A 25,594-nucleotide genomic window follows, 5' to 3' on the forward strand; every position below is an offset into this window, starting at 1 on the left:
ATAAATAGGTCTCACAAACTAAATTTTTTCCATGGGTTGACCTCTTGTTAATAATAAATTACATTAAAGTGTTAACAATTGTCAGAATAAACTTGACAAACAAATAAATAAATATAAATGTACCATTTATTGACAAATAATTAGATCAGGTAATCTGCATGCAGACAATACAAATAAATACAGCTTTCTTGTTTTTCGAGGTAAAATGTCAATATAACAAGCATGACGTTTCTTTTCTTTTTAATAGAAAAACAAAAAAAGAAGCCATGAAACATAAGGCTACTCATATAATTTTTTATATAATTATTTAATCTTGTGTCATTCCTGATATGTGATTTTCTAATTACATAACAATATGCAAACTATTAACACAGAGGTATTTCTATCCCCTGGTGCTGTACTTAGTTTATATATGTAGTGTGCTATAAAAAAAACATGGAAATGTGTTTGACATAATAACTATGGTCATCGCTCTGGCCCTGCCCTTTTTACATTAGCCACAGAGAGACGCTGTAGCACAACCTCCGTGTTCAAAGCTTGAGCTTGTAATTCACACTCCTTTGTCTTATAAGCTACACTGAGATACCAGTCCAGAGTTTCAGAATCCAGTGAAGGATCCATAGTTTTGAAGGCATTCCTGAGATGCTCTGCGTTCACTTCCCTACATTGATGACATACAAAACAGGACACAACTATGACAATACAGGATTCATTTGATGTGGCTTTACTCCGATATATCTAATAATGCATTTCATTTTGTAAACAGTGGATGGATGATTTCTCACCCTTTGCCTTCAAGTTGCACTCTCAGCTCGCTGATGTACTGGAGTCTCTCAGTGGTAGCTTGTTTTTTAACTAGACTCAGGAATTCTTTGTGTCTTCCATCTGTGTCCTGGAGTGGAAACAACATGCACACAAAACATGATGTTGTTCTAACATATTAATATGAAGACTTCCATATGAAGTGCCATCTGAATTTTTCTTCTAGAATGATCATTTTTATTAAGCTTGATGGTTTATGTCCAGTTATTTCACTTTAATGGCAATGAAAATTATCTATTAATTGTCATTAATGTGAAATTACTGAACTTAAATATGCAAGCTTAATAAAAATGCTAATTTTAGAAGAAAATTTCAGATGGCACTTTTGCATCTGAAGTCTTCATATACAGAACCATTCAAAAGTTTGGGCACAGTACGTTTTTTTTAATGAAAAGAAATAATACATTTATTTAGCGACTGCATTCAATTGATCAAAAGTGACTTGAGCAGAAAATCAGCATATTACAATGATTTCTGAAGGATCATGTGACACTGAAGACTGGAGAAATAGCTGCTGTAAATTCAGCTTTGCATCACAGGAATAAATTACATTAATATTAATTATATAAATATTAAAATAGAATAACAGTTATTTTAAATTGTCACATTTTTTTTAAATATTACTGTTTATGCTCTATTTTTGGACATATAAATGCAGCCTTGGTGTGCATAAGAGGGCTTACCAACCTCAAAGTTTGGAATGGTAGTGTACATATTTTCTTGTTCTTAGCCAAAGAAAATCCAAACTGACCTCTGTATAAAGTGTCTGATAAGAAATGCGCACTCCATTACTCCTTAGCTCTGTCTGAGCCGTCATCAGCAGCTCCTCTATGTCCTGATCTGACTTCAGGGGGAAAGCCTTCTTCAATGCCTCACTGATAATCAGCACACATATTATAATAATCACATGACAATCATATATATTTCTCCTGAAGACATACAGTATGAGTCGTCACTCACCTAACTTCTAAGACAGTTAGTGATCCGCACTGTGTTATGTCACTTTGGATAAAAACCTTGAGCAAGTGAGACAGAAGCTGTGTCTGTCCATGGTAGATACTCTCATCAACCTGCCACACAATGATACTCAATTATTATATAGCATATTTCAGTTAGTATATAATTATCCCAATATAATTTTGGATAGTTTTGGAGGCCCCTATTAAATACAGCAGCTTAAAAACCTGCTTTCAATGAACTTTTTCATTATGGCAAATGGTTGTAACTTAGATTAAGCACAAACCTTCCCAGTCAAGATGTCATTGAAAAGGCAGATGAAATCATCTTTAAGATTGTTTTGGATGCTTTCCATCAAGCTGTAAGCCCACTCTCCGGACTTATTCTTATATTGTTCCACAAGATAGCTGTGAAGAAACACCTGCAGATCTCTGGAGTGATCATTCTTCATTGAGGAAAAATGTGGGGAGAAATACAGTTACACATACTCAACTATTGAATGTTTAAACAAATCAAGACAGGATATTAGTATGCCATACCTTTTCATTCTCTGTAGTTTTGTTCCTCCAGATATCTTTTATAACTCTGATAACATCTGTTTTCTTGAGTTTAAGATTCTTAATTGTCCCCTCATATTGCAGATAAATGGGGACGTCACTGGATGTGCCCTGCCAAAACAATTTGAATATCCAGTTGGGTCCAAAGTTAGTCACAACAAGCATATTGTAAATCAGAGTATTTACACTTAAAGCATTAATGCTACAACTGCTTTATTTATATATAGAAACACTTACAAGTCCAGTAAAGAACTCATTCTGTCCATTCATCTCCTGCAGCAAGATCTCCAGCTTCTTTTGGCTGGACTGACCTTCAAAAAGCTCTTTACATCGTTCAACTCCTCCGAGTATGTCTATAAAATACATTACATAACCAATGTCTAAAACATATGCTCAACATATGTGCTATATAAAGAAGAGAAACTTGGTGAAATCCTTATGGAAAAGTCATATACTGATACCTGAACATTGTTCCCAGTTTGGTCTGGGAGTTGTTACAATGTGTTTGTTATCAGAGCCATGTTGCAGCACCGACTGATTAGAGTGTAACACAGCAGGTGCTGACTGTAGATCAGAAGACTGTTAAGTAATCAGATAAGTTTATGATTATTTATTTATCATTATAGACCTCTTTGAATCCTTCCAGCTCATTCTGAAGACTGTTTCGCTGTATAACTACCTGGCGATGAATCTCAAGCAGTGTGTCATATTCAGACTTCATCTGGTCAAAGTCTGTTTGTAAGGTTTCCAGCTGAAACAAGGAAAGAAATCATATAAAATATTATTGTCAAATTATTATTAGTATCACTACCTCTAAAATTGATGTTTAAGAGTAATTCGTTTGGATGTAACAAGTTTGGGATTGCTCACGAAAGGTGCACTTATTTGATCAAAATACAGTAAAAACAGTAATACGGTAAAAATATTATTACAATTTAAAACAACAGTTTTTTATTTTAATATATTTTTTAATGTAATTTATTGCTTTGATGGCAAAGCTGAATTTTCAGCATCATTACTCCAGTCTTCAGTGTCACACGATCCTTCAGAAATCATTCTATTTTTTTCAGGATTCTTTGATGAATAGAAAGTTAAAGAAACAACATTTATTTGAAACAAAAATAATTCTCCATACCTTTATTAGAGTCTCCTCATGCATACGATTCAGGTTATCCCAGTCCCGTCGAGGGACCACATCACTGTATTCTGCTTCCAGGCGGTTGAGCTCAACCTGAGCTTTGGTAAGATCCTCTCTACACACCTGCAAAGCCAGTTTCACCACCATAGGATCCTCAGATTCCACCTCTGAGAGGAACAAGCAAAGTCAAACCTCTACTCCTCCTTACAACTCAACCCTCAATCTCTATTCACTCCTTCCAAAAACAAGATATTCCAATAAAACACTCTCTCGTGTCAGACATTTTCTTACCATAGAAGCTACTCTGGTTCTAGTAGACTGGTACAAGCTCTATTCTGCTCTCATCATGACTACTGCAACTCACTCCTGCCAATCAAACCTCTGTAGAAAGCTGCAGCCTGGCTAATATTCAACATCTTACATCACAACTCTGCCATGCTTCCTCCACTGGCTCCTTATTCTCTTAAAGTAATACACTCAATTCTAGCAGTAATTGTTTTGTTTCCATGTTTATTTATTTTTTCAGACTGTACTACTGATCATCATCATCACCATCATCATCATCATCATCACTAGTGAGACCTTCATTATGACCTTCATTATTATCATCACGTTCAGTATCTTGAGTAGAGCGCATTGTGCTGATTGTGGTGATGAGCATCTTTCGTGCATCACGTTCATCCCTGTATAGCTGATACTGGGAGGCCAGATCCTCTTTTAGACGATCAACCTGTGGAAGAGATAAGATGCACATGAGCTTGTTTCATCATCTAAACAATTTGCATATCTTTTCATATATGCTTCATGGAAGCAGCAGCGTTGTTATTGTTAACTAAAACTTGTTTTTGGTCATTGAAAATAAAGCTAAAATAAAAAATTGTTAAAAAATAAATGTACTCTTAAAAAACTTAAACTAACTTAAGTTTAAATTGAAGTACTAAAATTACTTAAAGTTAAAAGATAATTAGAAATATATAAATATAAAAAAACTAAATAAACTAATATAAATGACAAAGCACATAACAAATTTTTTTTTTTTTAACCTAATTCAAATTACAAAAAAATAACACTGGCTCGTTTCTCTTTCTTTCTCTTCTCTCCCAAATTTGTGTATGAATGACTCGCACCACTTAAAAATGTAAATCCCTGACCCACCGTTTGGCCCTGACAAGCATCTGCTGTAAACATCCAATAGATTTCAATTCATTTCAAACTGTGTTCAAATGTTAATAAGATACACATAATATGCTAAGAGACACCCACATAATATGATTAGTTTGCTAATAGACCATGGGATGATATAATTAATAAAAATAAAATAAGCTTTCCTCTCTTGTAGCCTATTGAAAGTTCATGCTAGTAATTAACCGATATGTTGTTATATTTAACCATGCAGAATACAAAGATTCGGAGCGAGCTACAAAGCTTGTCTGAATAATCCAATGTTGATTTCTACAAAAGGCCAGAACTAATAAATTGTAAAAACATTCCAGCTCCACCTGAATCTGCAGAGCACTCTGTTGTCTTCTCATACTCTTAACGACGTCCTGCAGTTGCTGACGCTCTTGCTTCAGATTTCGGATCTCATCTCTTTCCTGCACTTTCAGATCCAGAATCCTCTTCTCACACTGTTCCGACACAAGCACTAGCTTTGCCCGCAGTGGTAGCAGATCCCTAATCTGTTCACGAAGATGCGCTGTGAGAGACATTAACAAGTTCATCTCAACTATTTTCTTCCTCATTAATCACTACTGACCCATTCAGTCCCATCAGCATTTCATTTTATGTTATTTATTTACTTTATTTTATGAATTAGATTTCCTCAATTTTACCTTTGCAGCAGATTATAGTACTGAGGGTGATCAGGATCACTTTTACACATTTTGTGTAACTACGTCTTTTTGTTTAATACAATACTAGAAATAGTCTTAACCTGCTTGCACAAAGATTTCCTCCCACAAATAATAAAAAGATTGTACATACCTAATGTGATGTCATACTCATTTTTGATGGCAGACAAAATAGGCTTATAGGTTTTAAATTCTTCAATTAAAAAGCCAAAGACCTCCTGATAAACCTTCATAATGCAGGGGGAAAAGCAAAAGAAGAAAAAACAGTTATTTCTTCTATACTATGCATGCTACATAAACATACATACATATATATGTATGTATACATGTATATATATTCTGAAAATATATGCATTAACCAGAGGTGATGGTTCAGACTTAAATTCTACTTCAAACAAATTCTGTTTTTGAGTTTTTCATCATTAAGCTATTCATCAAAGACTCCTAAAGAAAAAAAATGATCACACAAAAATTAAGCAGCATACCTGTTTTCAACATTAATACGGTAATAATAACAACACAATAATAATCTTTCTTGAGCACCAAATCAGCATATTAGAATGATTTCTGGAGGATCATGTGACACTGAAGACTGGAGTAATGATGCTGGAAATTCAGCTTTGCCATCATGAATTTCATTTTAAAATAGAAAAGTTATTATTTTTTACAATATTTCACTATATTACAGTTTTTGTCAAACAAATGCAGCTTTGGTAAGAATATGTTTTTTTTTCTTTCTTTCAAAAACATCAAAATCTTACCAACCCCAAACTTTTAAACCATACTGTGTGCTAAAGCACAAGAGACTAATGCAAAGTGGGATATAAACCTGCAGTCGGAGCTCTTGGACTTTGGGGCTGTGTGTGTCTAAAGCTTCTAATTCTCTCTTGAGATGACACTCCAGTTGCTCTAAGAAACGAGGCTTGGCAAGAGATCTGCAGCACATTATATATGTAGACATTAGGAACAAGACATATTCAGAATAGACATGGAAAAGGCCAACACTTTATTTAAAACTATTCTATAAAGTTTTACAACTACTACATTTCTAAAAAAAAATAAACAATGAGAGAATATGTGTTGTACTATACCCATGAAGTATTTTTTTTTTAGGCTTTTGGACAATTTGATAGACAGCGTCAGCAGGCCAGGATGAAAGGTCACTGGAGGTTTCCCCCGCTTTGGTCTGGAAAATTAGAGTGATCCAGCATTATTGGGCATGTGATGGTGGAGTCAAACATTATAAAATAAATATCTATTTTTAGGACTGTTAAACCAAATAAGCCAGATATATGTTCCTAAATCAAAGTCACACTTTATTTATTTACTGTAAACAGTTAACAGTACAGATCCATATGTAAGTCAGCTAGCTATCAGTGCATGACTGGAATACTATCAAATAATATAGTTTTTTGTGATTAAAATTGTGCTGTCAAATCGATTAATCACATCTAACCTAAATATATAATAAATAAACTTGTTAGATGTGATTAATCGCAATTAAAGGTGCACTGTGTAATTTTTCGCGGCATCTAGTGGTGAGGTTGCGAATTGCAACCAACAGAAGTTACGGTGGCCGACAGGAAAATATATCGTCATCTGAGACAGCAGAGAGCAGCCAGTTAAGCAATGAGGTTTCTTTACCAAGATAAATAAAGAACTTAGGTTTACTTAATTATTCAGTAAACCGATATGTTATTGCGAATAGCTAGCTTCTTTTCATGGAGAACAACATAGTGACTTTATCTTCACTATGCATATGCGTTTGTCTGTTTAGGCCTCCTGTAGAAACATGTCGGCGACCCGGGACCCGCGGTGTATGTAGATACGGTTAATTAAGTAAGGTCTTTATACACCACTTAAAACATAGCTATGTATATAATATTGCATTTCTGTCAACATATCCTCCTAAATATTACACAATGCAACATTTAATCGATTTGACAGCACTAACGTTAGTTAAAAAAAGAAAAGAAAAAACAGCAGGTTTATAACTTACTTTTGTAAACTTTGTTCTAGACATCCTGCCAGTAATGTGCCTCTGTGATCCTCTGCTATTAATTTCATAAGTTAATTACACGGAAAGTGAGACATAACATAAGTTAGATCAGAAGACAGACATTTTCAACTGATATGTCAAGCAGTGACAGGAGATAATTCATCCAAACGATTTGTAAACAAAAAAATTTGATATTATATTAAATATATGAACATTTGTCACACTGCTGAATGTTATTAACTGAACTTCATAAAATAATAAAAGGTGATTAAAAAATAGAGAATAACGTGGTGAAATGGTAATCATTAACATAAGTTATACAACTTCCTTCAAACGTATATATGTATTTTAAACAAATATATTGATGTACAAACACGTTTTTGGCCATTTACTGGTTTAATAGCTGTTTTCCACTGGGAACAGTCTTGTTCCACTTGGAACAAAAAACTACTGTCTTTTTGGATTGTTCGCGCAATCATTTCTAGTTCAGTGAACTAAGCAACATTAACGATTCGAAAATCTCCTTATATCTTGCCTTCCAAAGTGTAACAACGGTGGCAACTGTAGATCTTTCAGTGACATTTGGACGAATAAATAGCTTTATAATATTCCACAGCAGATTTATCAGCGTACATCCAACTGAAACTTCAGCGGCGTGGCATTGTTGTTGTTTGACAGCTGGTTGCCATGATACCGAAGGACCCTTGAAAGGACCTTCCATATATAGCTGTTCACGGCATGCCTTTATGAAAAACAACTTGCCTTGTCGTCTTAAACATCACATGGGTTGCTTTAAATTCCCGTGAATATGTTCAAATAACTTACGTTTTTTGTTAAATATTTTAAATGTTAGAATGCTCTGTTATGATTTAACAATTGTCTTTCCCCCTCTTGGCAGTAAACGCCAGGGCTACTGGATTACACCACCGAGTGTCTTGTTTTTCTAGACAAGCGTCTGTTTTTTAGACTCAACTTGTTCAACAAAATGTCTTGAACAGTGACCGTAGGGTTAGAAATGACCTTGCTTTTGAATATAACGAACTTGCTTTTAACTGTAAACTTTACTGAACATGTCATAAAATTAGCATTTTCAATGAAAAAATAATAATTATTATTTAAAACGTATATATAATTATTTTGAAAAAAAAACTTTTCAAAACTAATGTAATGCATATGTTTGAGTCATGAACAATGTTTAAACGAGTTTCAGTTGTTAAATAATATTTCAAAGTGTTTCAATTCATTGTTTGACTGTTTTTATGTCAGGCGGTACAACCACATATGGATATATAGCTACTGTAGTTGTACCACCTGACAGGGAAAGTGTACCAACCTATCCATACTTGAAATGAGCAGTTTTTACCAGTATTTGAGAGAGATCTACAAACATTTTCACTCTGCCACAAGGATCAGTTGTGCTCCTCTGGATGATGCATTATCATGTTTACTGTTATTACCTTGTCAATTCATAATAAAAGAGCCATGTTTGTAGTTGTGCCACTCTGACATTTGAGAACATACAAATTGCTGGACAAAAGTTTTTCAATTATCTCAACAACTTTAAAACTAGGCCTACTGATATTTATATAACTTGTTTATGAAAGGATTATAACCTAAAATGATGCAATAGTATTTAGTTTTTAACTTTGTAGTATTATTAAGACACCATTTTAAATAGTTTTCTTAGTCTGTTCATTTGTTCAGACAGTTTCACCACCTGACATTTTGGGGGTAACTTTAAGATAACAAAACATAAACTAATATGTATTATTTAAATGTACTAAAAAGACATTCAAACTAAATTGGTGTTAAAGAATAACGTGATATATGTCGTGAATTTATAAAATTATTTTAAAAGAAAATAATGTACTTGGACACAAAAATACGCACGTCATGTTATGGACCCTAACACAGAAAACAACCAGTGCACTTTAAATTAATAAAGTCAAGTCAATACGGTAAAATTACTGCTTTACAGACCAAGAGTTTGGGATAAGGATTACATGAAGTCTGTTACATAAATAGCTGAGAGTTCCTGAGTCTAGTGGAATTAATTTATCACCACAGTGACCACACATTTGAATAAATGACAAACCACCGAGTCACTGATTCGAGATTGTTTAATTTCGAAATTGTTTACTTTCATAAAAATCAAGTAGCCATTTACATAAAAACTACAAATCCTAGCCTGCGTTTTACAGCCCCAGTCGAATTAGGTATGGGTCATGTAGTTGACGGCACTTCCCTCATGTCAGCCGCGTGCACTGCGCAGGCTTTGTGTTCGACTACAGTACCCACACGTCACTGTCGAGCGAGCGGCTGTTATCCGGGGACATCTCTCTCTCCCCGCTGCTGTGTGTGTGTTTCTCCTTAGTCTAGCGCTGTCTCCTTTTTAGCGGATTGGCACAACAGAGTAGGATTACTAGAAGGAATACAAAAACATAAGCAAAAATGGCAGAGCTTGGAGCGGGGAGCCTGCTAACAGGAGATCCTGCTTTTAATTATCAAGAGCATGAGCTAAGCGAGCGTTTGAAGCGGCTGTACCCGGCCGTGAATGAGGAAGAGACCCCCTTACCCCGATCGTGGAGCCCCAAGGATAAGTACAGCTACATCGGGCTCTCACAGAATAATCTGCGGGTGCATTACAAAGGTATACAGATGTGACACATGCTGAACTGTCAACCCATAGGCCTTGACAATCCCGTCTGGTTCGCTGCACTCGAGTATATGCAATCTCCCCGATCTAGTTTGAGCTGTGTTTTTCCGTCCCCTTCTGCTTTGTTGCATAGTAGGAAAGAGGAATGTCCAAATGGGTTGACATTTAGCAAACCGTCATGTCAGAATTCGGCTAGCGAGAGTAGCTTGGGGCATAAGCACGACTGGAGAGTCTAGCTTTTTGGACACTTAAGTTACCTTTTACCTATTGACATGTCAACAACATCAAGTGTTATTGGTTTGCCAAGCTTATGGTTTGAACTCCCTTTCGGTGAATTAGTCGATGCTGGGGCTAGCTAGCCACGGCAGGGCAATAAGGGCAGCTAAGCAGCTACACCATTGCAATGAATTGCAAATGCTTGTTTAGTTTACTCTGCATTGCATAAGTGTATTTGTTATCCGCTATCGGGTGATTTATATAAGGACGCGCGGCGCGTTCACAACGAAGCAAATAACGTTAGCTGAAAATGTTTTTTATTTTGTTGTTGTTGTGCTTATCTGATATATTTGACGCACGAACATGTGCGCATTTGTATTGAAGAACAATATCGAATTGATTCGAATCTTAACGAAGCGTTCGAATTCGCCATAATAATGAATTCGAATTCCACAACACTAACGTTAGCTGTTTAAACTGTTGTGGCTTTTCGAATGACCCAGTCGCCTCAGGGGGGACTGTGAATTTACCCAGTGCAGATGTACTTTTTTGTTTACCAACTGTTTACATGCTTCTAGTATATATAATAAAGCAGTCTATTTTGAGAACTATCAGTCTATTTAGAGGGCAATCTTAGGCTTTCAATGTTTTTGGCTAGCTGTTTTATAAATATTCTTTCAGGCCAAGTAGTATCTATTTTTGTAGAACTTATCATTTGATTACTGCTGAATAATCCTACAGTAACTGCTCCCAATTTAACTAGTTAGACATTAGAGGTATATTAAACTAGTCGTCATTCCAGTAGTGACTAGTATCTATTCAGTTAGTCCCTAGAATTTGTTATTTATTAGTACTACTTTGCCTTTAGTCACTGTCCCAATAGTGCCAAGTAACTTGCATTGTTGCTGTTAACAAATTGCACATTTTTGCCATTGAATTCTATGGGAATCTGTAGTTTACATATCAGCTAGCCCTATTCATTTCAAACTGGAGATGTATCAAGTCAAGTCACCTTAATTTATATAGCGCTTTTTACAATATGGACTGTTTCAAAGCAGCTTTACAGTGATAATAGTAGGAAATTAAAGTAACAGAGATTGTTTTGGCTTTACAGCAGCTCTAGAATAAAGTTATTGTCCAGCTTAAGTTAGTTTTGATTGATTCACTTCCGTTGCAAAGATCATTAGTTGTTAACTTAGGGGGGGCGCTTACACCGGCCCGCTCATTTGCACAACAACAGTGCCTTTTAGTCGTCAGATGCAGTGTGTCCTCAAAAAATTGGATAAGAAAATAACCCATATTACAAAAATAAAACAATGTAACAAATTTTACTAAATGTGACATTAAAAAGTTTATAAATCAAGTTTTTCTAAAGTAACAGTGTTCAACAGCTAAACTGGCTGGCAAAGTTACAGCGGGAGGAAATGCCTCCTCTGAGCCCATTGACTTTTAACAGACCCCCGAAAGCATACAGTGGGTTTTGTGTGGGGTAATTGAGAATGAACAGGGGAAAGTATCGTGAGAGGAGGCAATGCCTCCATCGCGCATTCGCGCTATCATTAGATATTATTGGTCATGGTTGGATATGATTGCTTCGTGCGATAAATCCTGCCTCTTGTTTTCGTGCGCGTTCACAAATCGATCTGAATTAACAAAATGATGCCGTTAATGGGGAGACTAATTAAAAAGTAAGTAAATAACTCGCCCACTTAGATATCACTTTATATCATGACAAAATCAAACTTGAAATGGCCTGAAAACATGATAAATGTGTTTTTTTTATTGAGCAATCAGCTTGTGAAATTAAAGGTTAAAATCATGTCTGACAGTGTTTACCAACCTTGATGACTGATAAAAAATAAGTTGACTATTAAAAAGAACAGCGGAACATCAGTTCACTAATAAAATATATAGTTTAAATTGTTACTGCAGTTAGTTATTATTTTAGAATAAATGTAAAAATAGGTTTTAATAAAAATAACATTAATCATATCGTATAGTTAATAAAAACAATAGAATTGTATTTGTTTGTTTTTTTCCTTGCCTCCTCATTTGAGAACTCCACTGCATGCCATTGAGCTGTATGTACTGTAATTGTTGCTGGTGTACAGTTTACTAGTAACAGTTTGTTATTATGTACTTACTATTATTACTTATTCTTTAGTTAGTTTAGTTGTAACAATATAGTTGCTAGTATACATTTCGTCCTAATGCTAATTAAATAGACACAATCATTTAGTAAACACACAATTGTGCATTACAAATACTTTTGCTAGTGTAAACTTGCTAGTATGATTTTTAATTCACAATAAAGTAGCTACCTTGACTTGTCATTTAAATTGACATTTAAAAATCAGTTTAAAACAGTGATATTCTATGTCTTAATAACAATGAGCTCTTTTGTTGTAGCATCTATGTGAGTTATTAGGTTTGTAAAAAGGCTGTATTGTGTTGTCAGTTGTCTGACAGATTACGGAAATGTTACCAACATGTACCCTGGTTATTTTTAGTTTAGGCACAAATGCTGTTATAATGCTCCTAATTCTGATTATAATGTTGTGTGTCTGTGGACCTGTGTCCAATACTTTACCACTTGAAGGTCACTTTTGTGTAGACTATAGCTGTTCATTTTCTTACATGATGTGTGTTTCATTTGGCAGCTGTCAAACAGACAGTACGTTTGTGTCAAGGCCCAGGCCCAGTGGGAATTTTATCCTGAAAGTTTAGTTCATCCCTCTTTGACCCAGCAATGAACAACACTGCATTATTTTGGTAATGTACACTGCTTTGTGTCTGTGGAAATTTGTACCTCATTGGCCACTATCCTCTTTCAGACTATGGGTATGTTTACCACTTCATATGGTGGCTGATGTTTGCCGAGTATTTGGTTTTTAAGAGTCATATGATATTGATACACTGATATTGATTTCCATCCTTTTTGTTAAGGATCTCTGTGTTTTTTTGTTTGTTCTGTCAGCCTGACTGTTTGGTCGGTTTATCCTCAAAGCAGGATTGCTGTGATTAGATTAGGATAAAACAACGGCTTGTTAATATAATCTGTTTTTTTAAAGAGCCATTATATACATATTGTAGAAATATTTTTAAACCAGCTCCACTTAATAGATAATTTAACCTGCAGTCTAATAACCTTCAGCACTATTTTGGTGTACCAGATTCTTTTTCTGTAGACTGAATTTTAGGTAATATCTTTGAATCATGTTCTCATCAAGTAAAGACAATAGATATGTACTGTCAAATATTTTGATGAAAATCTATGCAATATTGTGCTTTTATATGATATAAAATGATGTGGCTCTTCATCTTTATTTAGCATGCGTGTAAAAATAAAAAAAAAATCAGTCTGTGCATGATGAAATGAGTGGAAAAGACATGAGAGGCACATTCTCTATATTTTTTCGCAATGTGGACCTCATTTTACACATCGTCACACTGACAAAGACATGAGCCCCCATTACCCCATGCAGATGCAGATCTTGCAGTGCACTGTTTTTACACCACCTCCTGTGAAAAGATGAAGGCAAGATGAATAGATAAAAATATAACTAGATTGTTTCCGTGTGGTTCGGTGGACTGCTATCCATTTCCTGTGTGCATGCTGTTGGACTCTGTTTCCTTTAAGCTCATTGTAATGTTTGCCTATAGAGGGGTTTTGCCTGTCTGAGGAGCCAATCATGCATGTTTAGTCGGTGCGGTGACATCATCAGATTGTGTTCGTTTCCCCCTAGTGTCTCTGTGAAGCTGTGAAACCCTGTTTGCTAACACTAGCACAACACTCCCAATCTTCTCTCCCTGTGTCTTTGTTCTCTCATATTGTAGGTTTTTTTGCCTGCTTAGCTGATGTTATTATGGATGCCAGCTGTAGCCTTGTACAGCTCCCACATTTCCCTTAGATGTTTCGTCAGAGAGACGCTATAAAAAAGGAGCTTTACCAGATAGCAGTGTAGATCTGTGATGCTGATTGATTTTTTTTTTTATAAGAGTGAGTGTATGTAATTCAACCAACCATTCATTTTCATCTTTTTTTCTTAGTCATACTTAACTCCATATCAAAAAAATATTATTAATATTAAAAAATATTATGTTTCCTCCCATTGTGAGTTTCAAGTAAAGGAAATTAAACGGCCACGGACTGCTGGCTGAATGCCTGATGTGTTAGACACACAAAACGAGAAATACTTTGAGAGTTTCGTAGTCATCATCTGATTAGTTGGTTTGTACAGGATTTCCTGGAGACATGTGTCTTGCGTTCATTAACGGTCTCCCTGGAAACAAAGCCGTTGTGATGCCAAACCCCCTCATGGAAGAAGCTGTTGTGTTTACAACTATGACAATGAGCGCTTCTCAGGGTCAACTAAACACTGGATTTTCAAAAGTGTGTAAAGTTTGCGGCGCCATTGTTGCAGTAAACTTGCACAGCGTTCTTAAATGAATAATTAATTTGATACGTGTTGGTCTGTTATCGTATAGGGACATCGACATTTTCATGCCCCTAAACATGACCCGGAACAAAACGAACTGTGATTGGTTGCTTTACATGTCAGTCAGACGTCCTCTTGGGCGGTCCTTGGTCAGCTGCAGTGCAAGACTAGAATTAGCCGGATGCATTGTGACATTATTTTCATGACAATTTAAAGTTTCGATGAAAGCGAGAGATCTTTTCTTCCATATTTGTGACGCACATTTGAATAAACTGATTTTGTGGAAAAAAAATAAAAAATGTAGGGTGGGAACTTGCAGTTGATTGTAAGAAGGGGTGAGTTTATGGGACAAAATGTTTGGAGAATTTCAGCGTATGTCACCAGAGAGAAGTCTGTCTTGCCAGAATATCTAGTTATGATATTTTGGTTAAAAATTACAAGCTGATAATTTAGATTTCCATTTCATGCTGACTTTAAGTAGCCTGGAAATCCAGACCTAAATCTGAAAGATTAATGGTCTGGCGTCGACTAATGAAAATCGGCCAGCTCGAGGGGCGGCACCAAGCATGCTTCTGAAAATCTCACTGCACGCAATTGGATAACACTACAACCAATCACAACAGTACACAGTCTAAGCCGCATACGCTTAGCTACCAGCGGAGATTAGACTCTTGCCGTGTCCGGTCGGTGAAACAGCAAAAACGTTATTCTTGCAAAGGAACGATTCGAGTGCCGTCTAACTCATTCATTGTAGCGGCCAAAGCCGCTTCAAACAACTGGTGTCCATCCCTAGTCATCTTACAATGATTACTAATGACTTCGACGTCACAGCGCTGTCGTCATCAGTTTACCTCGCCTCTGGCCCGGCTATATCAGATAACCCGATGTAATTGGTACAGCTCAGATACAAGGGCATATTTAATTAGCATCATTACTCGACACCAGAGTAACTCGCGGAGCAAATTCAACTTGTGCTCTCGCGAGAACTCTGGATTTCCAGGGTAGACTTTAAGCACTAATCCCTCAAATTATAATTACTGTAAAGTAAGAATGTCATGTTTACACCTGGTATTAGTATGCATTTTGGTCGATCGGATCACAGATTTGACCGGATTGCTTTTGTAGTGTAAACGTTAATGTGGTCGAATGCGTTCGAACAGCCACAAAAGACTGCCTACTCTCCGCCAAATGGGATTTAAACTTTGTTAGCTGAAGATCCAAGTTTGGCTTGAACTTGAAGACGAAAAACGTACAGAGCGCAATATTTTCTCACCATTCCTGATTTCTAACACACATTCACAGCGTTCAGCATGATCTTGCGTCTATCGGAACACAAACGAAAACTGCTACTCTCCATATATTTTTCTGTCGTCTCTCCGGTCGCGTTCATATGTAAATTGCATGAGCTTATTCCGTCCATTAGATTGAACGATCTGAAAAAGCCCATACATTTATCCTCCCATATGGAGGATATCCGTAAATATCTGTTACGATCCACCAATATACCAGGTGTAAACAGGGCCATTCATGTAATGCATTCAGTAATGAAATGTTCTGTTAAATTGGCATGAATTGAATTCGATTCAACAAATACTACAATTGTGCATACTGTACTTAAAATATGTTGTTGTTGTTGTTTTTTTCAACATAATTGCAGACATCCCACCCTGCAAAAACGAATTTCTGGGAGATGGTACCCCCCCCCCCACCCCCAACACCACCAATGAATACAGGACGATGCATTAATATTATATTATATTGCATTGTATTCATATTCACTCGTAAGCCTGATTCATTCAACAGTATTCATGCGGCGAAAGTGACAGTTATGTAGAGTGTGGTGAAATAAGAGGGGAGGGTGTTGAGGAAATCTGAACGCAAGTGGTCACAGGAGACGCATCTGAAACGCATGAAAATACAGGTGTAAATGGTAATGCGTCTTGGCTGGCCACTTGTTATCATCGAAAATGCATCTTATACCAAGTGGAAACAGGGCTTCTCTCTTACTCGATTTCTGGGATATTTTATAGGACATGCATGTCATTGTGTTATTAAGTAGAATAAGTGTAAGATCTTGCATGTTTCACAGTTTTTGTGGGAAACACCCTTGTGTCAAGACTGGAAATGAGTTGGTTATGTGTCCTAAAGGTGTTAACAAATTATTGGCTCATCCCCATTACAAAAATAAGAGAAAAGTGAGGCATGTATAAAGCAGCTGGCGCAGATGCAGAACATACAATACAAAATTATATGTCCTACACTGGATTTAGAGCAGCGATTTAAGATGCACAAGACCTACGATTATGCACTGCAGAGGAGGACTCTGTATGAAAGCTGTTTGTGTTTTGTGCATTAAACATGTTTGGCAGAGAAATGGAGGGAGGGACAGACAGACAAGCAGCTAAAGAAGGAGAGAATCACCCAAGGTCCTCTCGCTGTTCTGTGCTCCCAGAATGGTGTGGTCATGGCATGATGTATAAATAGATTGAGCGTGTGAGCAGGGGGCGGGCAGGAGCGTGCACACGTATGTGCATTTGTAGTGTGTGTGTGTGTTGAAAGAGAGAGTCAGGGATTTGCACATACAGGGTCGTCTGCCTTTACTCTGGTTGTGTGAGCCACGAATAAAAATAGATTTTGTGTGTTCTTCATTATGAATGCTTGTCTGGGTTTGGCAAACAAACCTATTGTGGCTTGATAGCAGAACTTGGGATGCTAAAAATAAAAGTGATTAATATTATTACAGTAATCAGATGATGAAGCATAAATAAATACTTAGTACATCATTTTTTTAACACACTTGTGCTTCAAACCACCACATACAGTAGCACCAAGACATGGTGTTCTGGAATCAAACTGCAGATGTGGGTTAAGTTACAGGTCTGAGACACATAAACACAAAGATACGTCCATATACGTTCACACGGAGAAGTTAAACATGAGACTCTTGAAGTGCAGTGAGGTTTGAGTAAATGATTGGCTCTGGAGGCAAGCCTGGCCCTGCAGAATCTAATACTGTGTCTATTAATGCTGGCAGGTGTTAGCAACCTGCAGGAAAATGGATTAGGAGATTGGAGCACATTGCTATGGTACATGGAGGCTTAGACGGCAATGACACTCACTTCTCACAATTGAAACGAGCTGAAATGTTGAAGTCAGAGTTTATTAGATGTTAACTTAAAAGACTACATGAAACGCCATTCATAATTGAATTCATAAACCAACAAGTTGACCTTTTGAGTGAGACGGGATGAGAGTTGATTTAGGCTATGCATCAGAAATAACTTGGTCTTATAAAAATGGGCTTACCCAATCTGAATGGACCAATGCAGTTTGCAGTTCAAGGGGAGGAGCTCAAAGTAGAAGAGGAAAGTCGTTTCAGTGGGTCAAGTTGTTACATTTTGACAAAAGATCAAAAACATTCCCTTTTATCACTGATTAATTACATAAAGTCTCTTAAAGTAAACTGGGTACTTTTTTCATGTTGACTTTATCATTTCTAGTTATTTTTAAAGGTGCATTGTTTAGTTTCTGGACCACCAACAGCACCAAAAGAGAGAAACAAATTTTTTTCTAAACATCGACTTCTAAACACTCCATCTACAAACAAACTGTAGGCGGGGAATGTGCTCTCAAACTCGTGCCATTGGTTGAGCCAAAAGATGACATGTTGGACCATTCAAACAAACAGCAATGTTTTATTGCCACACTGTTTGCACTCTTTGGGAATACAACCTCAGCTTAATTATAGATGTCTCTTCTGCACATCAAATTGGGATAGGAGAGTATTTTAAAATTCGAAAATAATTAGTTCACCCAAACCATTCTGTCATTATTTTCTCACCCTCGTGTCATTCCCCAGCCAACATTTCATGGTGGGGCCAATGTACGCACAATATGGGATTGAGTATGGGCCCAAGGGTGGCATGTCTGCCCTATCTAAATTTGCCCCATACCTGGGCTAGGTTCCATGTCGGGCGGCCCTATATGAATTAGCACCAGTATCTAATTCAGATAGGTCGATTGGAACCCATGAACAAACACATTGTTATACAATGGTTTATTTAAATACCTTAAGCACATTGGCTATTGTGCCTACATTGGACCCACTATGAAAATGTGTTTGATTTTCCTTCTTTAAACCACAAAAGAAGATATTTTATTCATGTTAGTAACCAAACAGTTTTGGTGACCAATGACTTTCGCTGAGACAATTCTCAAAATAAGTTATTTTAATGTTCCACAGAAGAAAGAATGTCATACAGTGATTGTCTGGAGAGCTGCGAAAATGACAGCTGGAATGAAGCACTGTATTTCGTTTTGGATTCACCTGTGCCCTATTGGATGTGCTTCTTATGGGCTGTTGGCATAAGATTATTCATGCATTTGAAAACAACTGGAGAGTGTTGTGTCGTCAACCATCGTGACCTATCTCTAGCTGAAAACCCTTGTCCTCTTAAAAAGTTTTTTGAACTTTGTTGTTATTTATGTGGACAGTCTTCTATATCAGAGGGTGTGTTTGGTCAGTGACTCATTTCCCTCAATGTTTCCGTCTTGCTTTAGGCCACGGAAAAAACCACAAGGATGCAGCCTCTGTTCGGGCCACCCATCCCATCCCCGCTGCTTGTGGCATCTACTACTTTGAGGTGAAGATCGTAAGCAAAGGAAGAGATGGGTAAGTGCTAATAGCTTCTGGTTGAAGGCATTTATATAGTGTTACAAGATACATGATTTGTTTATAATTTGGAAAGATGCATCACGGGAAGCATTTGAAGAAAAGAGGTATCAGATCTGTTTTACATATAGTGGGGTTCAAAAGTTTGAGAGCAGATTGAAAATTTTAGGACTCTGAAATTTTTTTAACAAAGACAATATTACCTTACATATACGGTAAAATTAATAAGTAATATTTAATATTCAGCAGCACTATTTCTAGATCGCCTCGTGAATTTGTGGCACTGATCATGTGACTTTTTGTACAGATGTTTAGTTGTTCTTTTCTTCCACTGAAGTCCAAGATCCACTTTAGATCATTCTCAAATCATTATGAAGAACATGATCATCAGGTTTTACTCAAACTTATGGTTGCTCATTAAAGCAAAATTATGAACCAATTACTAGGATATTCTGAAATGAATGAAAAGGTGTTTTCACAGTCTCAGAACGATAATTGCTCTGAAACCATGTGTCATGCTTGAGTCAGTAGTTGGTGTTTGTCATGCCTTCGGTTTGAGGATATCATTGTCCAAAAATAAATGGAAAAGAGTCCCACCCTTTCCTGTGACCACTTTGCAATGTGATTACTAAATATATTCCAGCAGGATTGCTCCTGTTCTACTAGGTCATCTAACTGCAACTTACAGGTTGTGACTAAAAAGTGTTGAGTCATCCAGTGGAACTCTCTCCCAAACTCACTTAGCACTTTTTAATACATACCACAAAGCACTTGTGGGAAGGGGCTCTTCAGTCTAATCACCATTCATTTTATTATATTATTTACAATATTATTTTATTATTCAATATTATTTAAATGCTTGATTCTTCTTGTATTTTATTTTGAAAGTATGGTCACATCTACTGTTATTCAGCAAATTTCATAAGCGAAATCCAGCCATTTTACAACAGGTTCAGGTTGGTCATGTGTTCACCACGTTGACCAACAGAAAGCTTTTTGTTTTGAAAGTGACTTCTGTTAGAGATGTGCTTTATACATGCTACACTATTGACAATAGACAATGGACCTTTTTTCCAAAATGTTACTAATGTAACCATATCTTTACTCTGTCAATTCTTTTCCTTCTATGCAATGTTAGTCGCTTTATATAAATGCATCTACCAAATGTATAAATGCCAATTATATTTTCTTGTATCTTGTTTATTTATGCAGGCCAAATCATTCTGACCTTTTTTGTTTAATTCTAGACCTTTAAAATGAACTGTCACTAAACCCAATTGAATAGTAACTTTATCAGGAGCATAATATATGGTTTGAATACAGTTTCAGAGATTATCAGTGACCGTGTCCTTATTTTTTAGTAAAGCTAACATTTGTCCTCTCTCATTGGTGTTTCCAGGTACATGGGAATTGGACTGTCTGCCCAGGGGGTAAACATGAACAGACTGCCTGGTGAGTTTGTGAGTGTTTGTGCTTGTATGTACACTAAAGGGAGGATGTGCTCACCATGGGTATCTCATTGTCACGTTATGAGATTTTATTTCACGATAAAGATATATTTCACGATATGGTTATTTTGTATTATTGTATCGAATTTCTGTTATTAAAAATAAGAACAAATAAGCAAATTACAAACAATCGGACAAATACAATATAGCAAAAATATGAATTTAAAAAATTACGTTTTTCAGGTACAATAGGTTTATTTAACATGTAGTTAGAATTAGTGCAGATATTTTATAATAGAATGTAAAAATAAAATATTTCACTTTATGAATTCAATTTAAGTGTATTCTTATTGAAGCCAAAAAAAAGTTATTCAGTCAAGAAGAGTAAATTATTTTCTCTTTTATTTTGATTCACATTAATGAGCAGCAGGTACTGTAGGTATATTAGGCTGCTGTCACTTTAAGACCAAACACACGGATCTTTATACTGATACACATCCGGTTTACACCCAACTGTTTACTTTCACTTGAGACCTAACTGGCTGTGTTTACATGAATACTCCTCAAGATGGGAAATTTTGACATAATTGCGTTTGTGTTCGACCTTTCAAGCGCAATAAGCCTTGAAGGAGAACTGAATTCTCGATTGCATGCGATTACGCTGTGCGTCAGTCAGTTCTTTTTCACTGCTTATTGTGCTTAATAACACATTTTAACACTGAGCACTTCCCAAATTTACGATTGCGTTCTGAGAGAGGCAGCTTTCTGTGCGTGCACTTTGTCATACCGCCCTGCCCTGACCATGGGTCATGGTGAACTGTAGGTAACTGAAGAATGGGAGAGTCAGTCCATTTTTGTAGCTTTAAAAAACAGTCAACTTTTGTAGTTAAAAAATTTCTTTATGTAGATATACATATATTAAAATAAAAAATAAATAGTTCATAACCTATTTTAATTCTGGCAGAATATTGGAGAGAGAAAGGGACTTGGGAGGGACTTGATTTCATCCATTGAAAATGGTTGGATTGTGTGAAGTGGGTGTTACATACCGGAATGGGACCATGCAATTGGATGGGAGGGATTTGTTGAGCCAAAAAGTAAAGTTGTTTATGAGGAAGAGCTTTGAAGTTTAAAAGACAAGTTATTCAATTTTGATAAAGATTATGAACATATTTATTTTTCTTTGCACTGATAAATCTGAAAAGTCCAGTGCTGACGTTACGATTCACTTTTTGAGTAAGATCATTTGTCTTTTTTTTTGTTGTTGTATTTTTTAAAATATCTTTTAGTCAGTGAGACTGTAATTCAGACCATGGACATGCCTCAGCATGCCCTGAAAAACACTAGCTGTGAGAATGACCTTGCAAATGCAGAGAATCCATGTTTTTTCTTTCTGTGCTCCTCAATCTCAGGAAATAACTTTGTAATATGTTTTTTTTTCCCTCATGAGTCCTCAAAGGGAAGGAGAGGAAGGAGAGGAGACCTAGATCTCATTATTGGTTTTCCTCAATGGATTTTACCTGGCATACAGAATGTTCTGAGATCACAAAGCCTTGTCATAATTATTCATAGCTAAAAGCTAAAATTAATCAGAGAAAATCTTTTCATTCTGACAGAGCATCCATTCACACAGCAGAGGACTTCAAGCTGCTACTGGACTAGTTTTAAATGACTAACTGCAGTGAAGAAAGACACCATAACCAAACAAAATCCAGTTTGATGAAAAAATACAAATGAAACATGCACACATTATTAATGCAGAATGTTAAAAAGGAAATGTGACTGAATACTATAGTATGCGGAACATACTCCTCTACACAATATTTGAAAAATATGTTGGCTGCTTTATCCTATCATTTTGTATGATCATATGATTTGATAACGTCAAGTTAAACTGACTAAATTGAAATGTAATTAGTTGTAAGACTGATTAAAATTAAATCAAAATTTGTTGCTAAATTAAATCCTAATTGATCAGGTGGAGTAAATAAGTTTTAGCTTCAGTTAAGCTGACACTAATGAAGATATAATATGTAGATACAATAATGAATTTAGCAATACATTTAGGAGTGTGAAGCACACCGTGCTGTAGAAACATAACAGTACATATTAGCTAGCTCTTTGATATATGAAGCAATACTTCAATGCTTATCCTACATGCTTGATGAAAGTTGAAAAAGTAAATGAACACTACTGTTCAAAAGTTTGGGGTCGGTAAGATTTTGTCAAATGTTCTCTTATGCTCAACAAGGCTGCATTTATTTGTCCAAAAATACAGTAAAGACAGCAATACTGTGAAATATTATTACAGTTCAAAATAAGTTTTTATATTTAAATATATTTTATAATATAATAAATTCCTATGATGGAAGAGCTGAATTTTGGGGAATTTTATAAACAGTGTCACATGGTCCACACATCCTTCAGAAATTCTTTTAATATGCTGATTTGGCCTTATTGTCAAAGTTAAAAAACGGTTGTGCTGCTTAATGTTTTCTGTGGAAACCATAATACATTTATTCAAAATTCTTTTATAAATAGAAAGATCAAACCTTTTGAACAATGGTGTATATTGTGTAAGAAAAAAGGCCTGTGTTTTGGGCACAGTTGGGTTAATGTCACCCTCCTGTGAGCCCTCTGACCAATCAAGTGACTTTGTCAATTGCTTGTTAGCTTCTCCACTGTGCCTGATGCCTTTTGAAATGCTTTGGAGCAATCTAGGCAATTCGGCATGTGCGTGCTGACTACAAATTGTGTGTTCATTGACCTCTGTGCTCTCTGCTTAAACCACTCTTTGTCAGAGCGCTTTGGAATATAGTGGAAATATAGACAAACGCATGTAGGGTGGCCAATGTATTTTCTAGTTAGTTTGGATTCTACAACCAACAGCAGGATATTATTTCTCTAGTTGTAGGTGCTTTTTATAATATATATTCATATACATGACACAAACAAATTTATACGCATGTTTAAATGTGATCAAATGTCTAAATAATATCTTATAATATCTTTTATGCTCACTTCTAATATATCTAATATTTGTATATATTTTTTCTCTATCTTTAGTTCACTTGGTTTTTGCAAATAACTAAACATCCCATGATTTCAAAACACTTGAATCAATTGAAGTCATGTGTGGTTTCCTATGAGAATGTATGGTGCATTCATTGTATGTTTGCGTGTGTGGGTATGTGTGCAGTCTGAGCGTAATGGTTTTACAAGCCCCGCTGACCTCCGTGTCTCTGATCCCATACTGGAGTTCTGCCCATTTCATTAGCATGAAGGGAACACTGAGCTCTGCTTTAGGAGTAATATCCCAGCCTGCATTGCTCTGCAGATTAATCTAATACCACACAACAAGCCACTGCCTTACTTCATTTTTTTCATTCTTTTTGCATCTGTCTGTCATTCACAGAATGCACTTGTTTACTCCATTTCACGTAGTGACTATAAATACAATTGCTTATGCAACACCATTTTTATCATGTACTAATCATAATGGTCTGCCAACACGCATGCAAGTTTTGAGTCAGTTCAGCCCAGTCAGTGAGGTAGACGGACTCCTCCTCTTGGTGGTTTGAGGCAGTGCGAGCCGAGGCTTACTGAATTGTTCAAATGGTCTTGTTAAATTTACACACAGGCTTGTCCAGCTGCCCCTCGAACGAGCTTCAGGTTGGACGAAGCCTTTAAAGGACAAATTTGTTGTTATATCCAGTTTTTTAGAACAGCTGGGAAGATAACATCATCGGGCGGGAAGCAATAAGTGCATCAGAGGCAGAGGCTCAAATGTAAAGGAGCATCTGCCTGTATATATATATATATATACATATATATAAATGAGGCCACCTAACAGCCTACATTTCACATAATAGGCCTGTAGATGGCACTTAGACTTAATTTAACCAACATAATAGTTTCATATTCAATATGGAATACGTAAATAAGAGTTAATTGAACACTATCATTAATGCAAAACCACAGATCCAGATCGCTCCACAAACGCAAATATTTGTCCATTCGGGCTGTAAAGATTAATACTTGTCTTTTTTCTATTTCACCTTTCTATGTCACCTTTGTTAAACTGACTGTGTCTATGTAGTTTACAACCGATTTATGAAAAAGACTGGGATATTACCACTCCACTTCACATTGTCCAATTAAATTTGAGCTTGTTGTGCCACACCACATTTCAACAGTGTATTATACATGAGAAAACGGGCATTGATGGTTATTCACTTATGTAACACAAATATGTTTTGTTTTACAGTGAGAGGAATAATTACAACAAAGAAAAAAAATAAGTAAATGGTGGTTAGCAAACAAGCAGTGTCAAAATGCCAGTCTGTCAGTCAAGTCCAAAGCAAGACACAATGCTTTGTCATCGACACCTCAAGCCCCGTTCAGACTGTCTGACGGCAGATACGTTCAAATAAAAAGAAAGTTTACGACTTTGAGCATTTCTTAACTGTTTGTACACGTTGTCATATTAATTCCTATTTTATTTTCCACAATAGCATTGTTGATAATTAGGGCCCAAGCCTTGAAAAGGCGAAGGCCGTATTGTTTTCCTTCGGATTATTATTATTATTATTTTTTTTCTTACGACTATTCGGGCACTTTTGGGTCTCTTAACGTGCTCAAAAACTCAAAAACATAAATCTGTGCCCCCATAACTCAGAATATTTTTACATATGTGCAACACAATTGGGAAATTTCTACATATACCATGCATCTCTGAATATTACATATTTTGGTCTGATAACGCTTTTTATCATCCGATAAAATTGATTTTAGCATGTTCAAATCTACTTTACAGGATTCTGCAGATTCCCACCAAACA

General features: G+C 36.1%; 2 protein-coding genes across 4 annotated transcripts in view; one reads left to right on the plus strand and one right to left on the minus strand.

Annotated features, from left to right (window-relative positions):
- Positions 1-347: 347 nt before the first annotated feature.
- Positions 348-8,015, minus strand: tsnaxip1 (translin-associated factor X interacting protein 1). 2 transcript variants are annotated; one of them, XM_079621429.1, is made up of 17 exons: positions 7,859-8,015; positions 7,324-7,378; positions 6,416-6,510; positions 6,154-6,259; positions 5,458-5,551; positions 4,974-5,170; positions 4,069-4,204; positions 3,472-3,641; positions 3,016-3,087; positions 2,798-2,915; positions 2,574-2,689; positions 2,319-2,447; positions 2,066-2,224; positions 1,783-1,892; positions 1,574-1,697; positions 786-892; positions 348-661 (listed from the first exon to the last, which is right to left on the minus strand). In XM_079621429.1, the coding sequence occupies exons 1-17, from the start codon at positions 7,903-7,905 to the stop codon at positions 466-468; spliced, it is 2,031 nt and encodes a 676-aa protein (XP_079477555.1). In that variant the 5' UTR covers positions 7,906-8,015; the 3' UTR covers positions 348-465. The 2 variants fall into 2 exon arrangements, with proteins under 2 accessions (XP_079477555.1, XP_079477556.1); XM_079621430.1 differs by having other exon boundaries at positions 7,324-7,375; positions 7,859-8,014.
- A 1,707-nt stretch (positions 8,016-9,722) lies between these two features.
- The window catches only part of ranbp10 (RAN binding protein 10), a 29,319-nt gene continuing 13,447 nt past the window's right edge, over positions 9,723-25,594 (plus strand). For both annotated transcript variants that reach the window (XM_079621433.1, XM_079621432.1), the window contains exons 1-3: positions 9,723-9,973; positions 19,195-19,306; positions 20,706-20,758. In XM_079621433.1, coding sequence (XP_079477559.1) covers positions 9,775-9,973; positions 19,195-19,306; positions 20,706-20,758 — 364 coding nt within the window. In that variant the 5' untranslated portion in view covers positions 9,723-9,774. The remainder of the gene's footprint in view (positions 9,974-19,194; positions 19,307-20,705; positions 20,759-25,594) is intronic.

This window comes from Phoxinus phoxinus, assembly GCF_949152265.1.
Source record: "Phoxinus phoxinus genome assembly, chromosome: 8".
In the NCBI taxonomy this organism is placed as follows: Eukaryota; Metazoa; Chordata; class Actinopteri; order Cypriniformes; family Leuciscidae; genus Phoxinus; species Phoxinus phoxinus.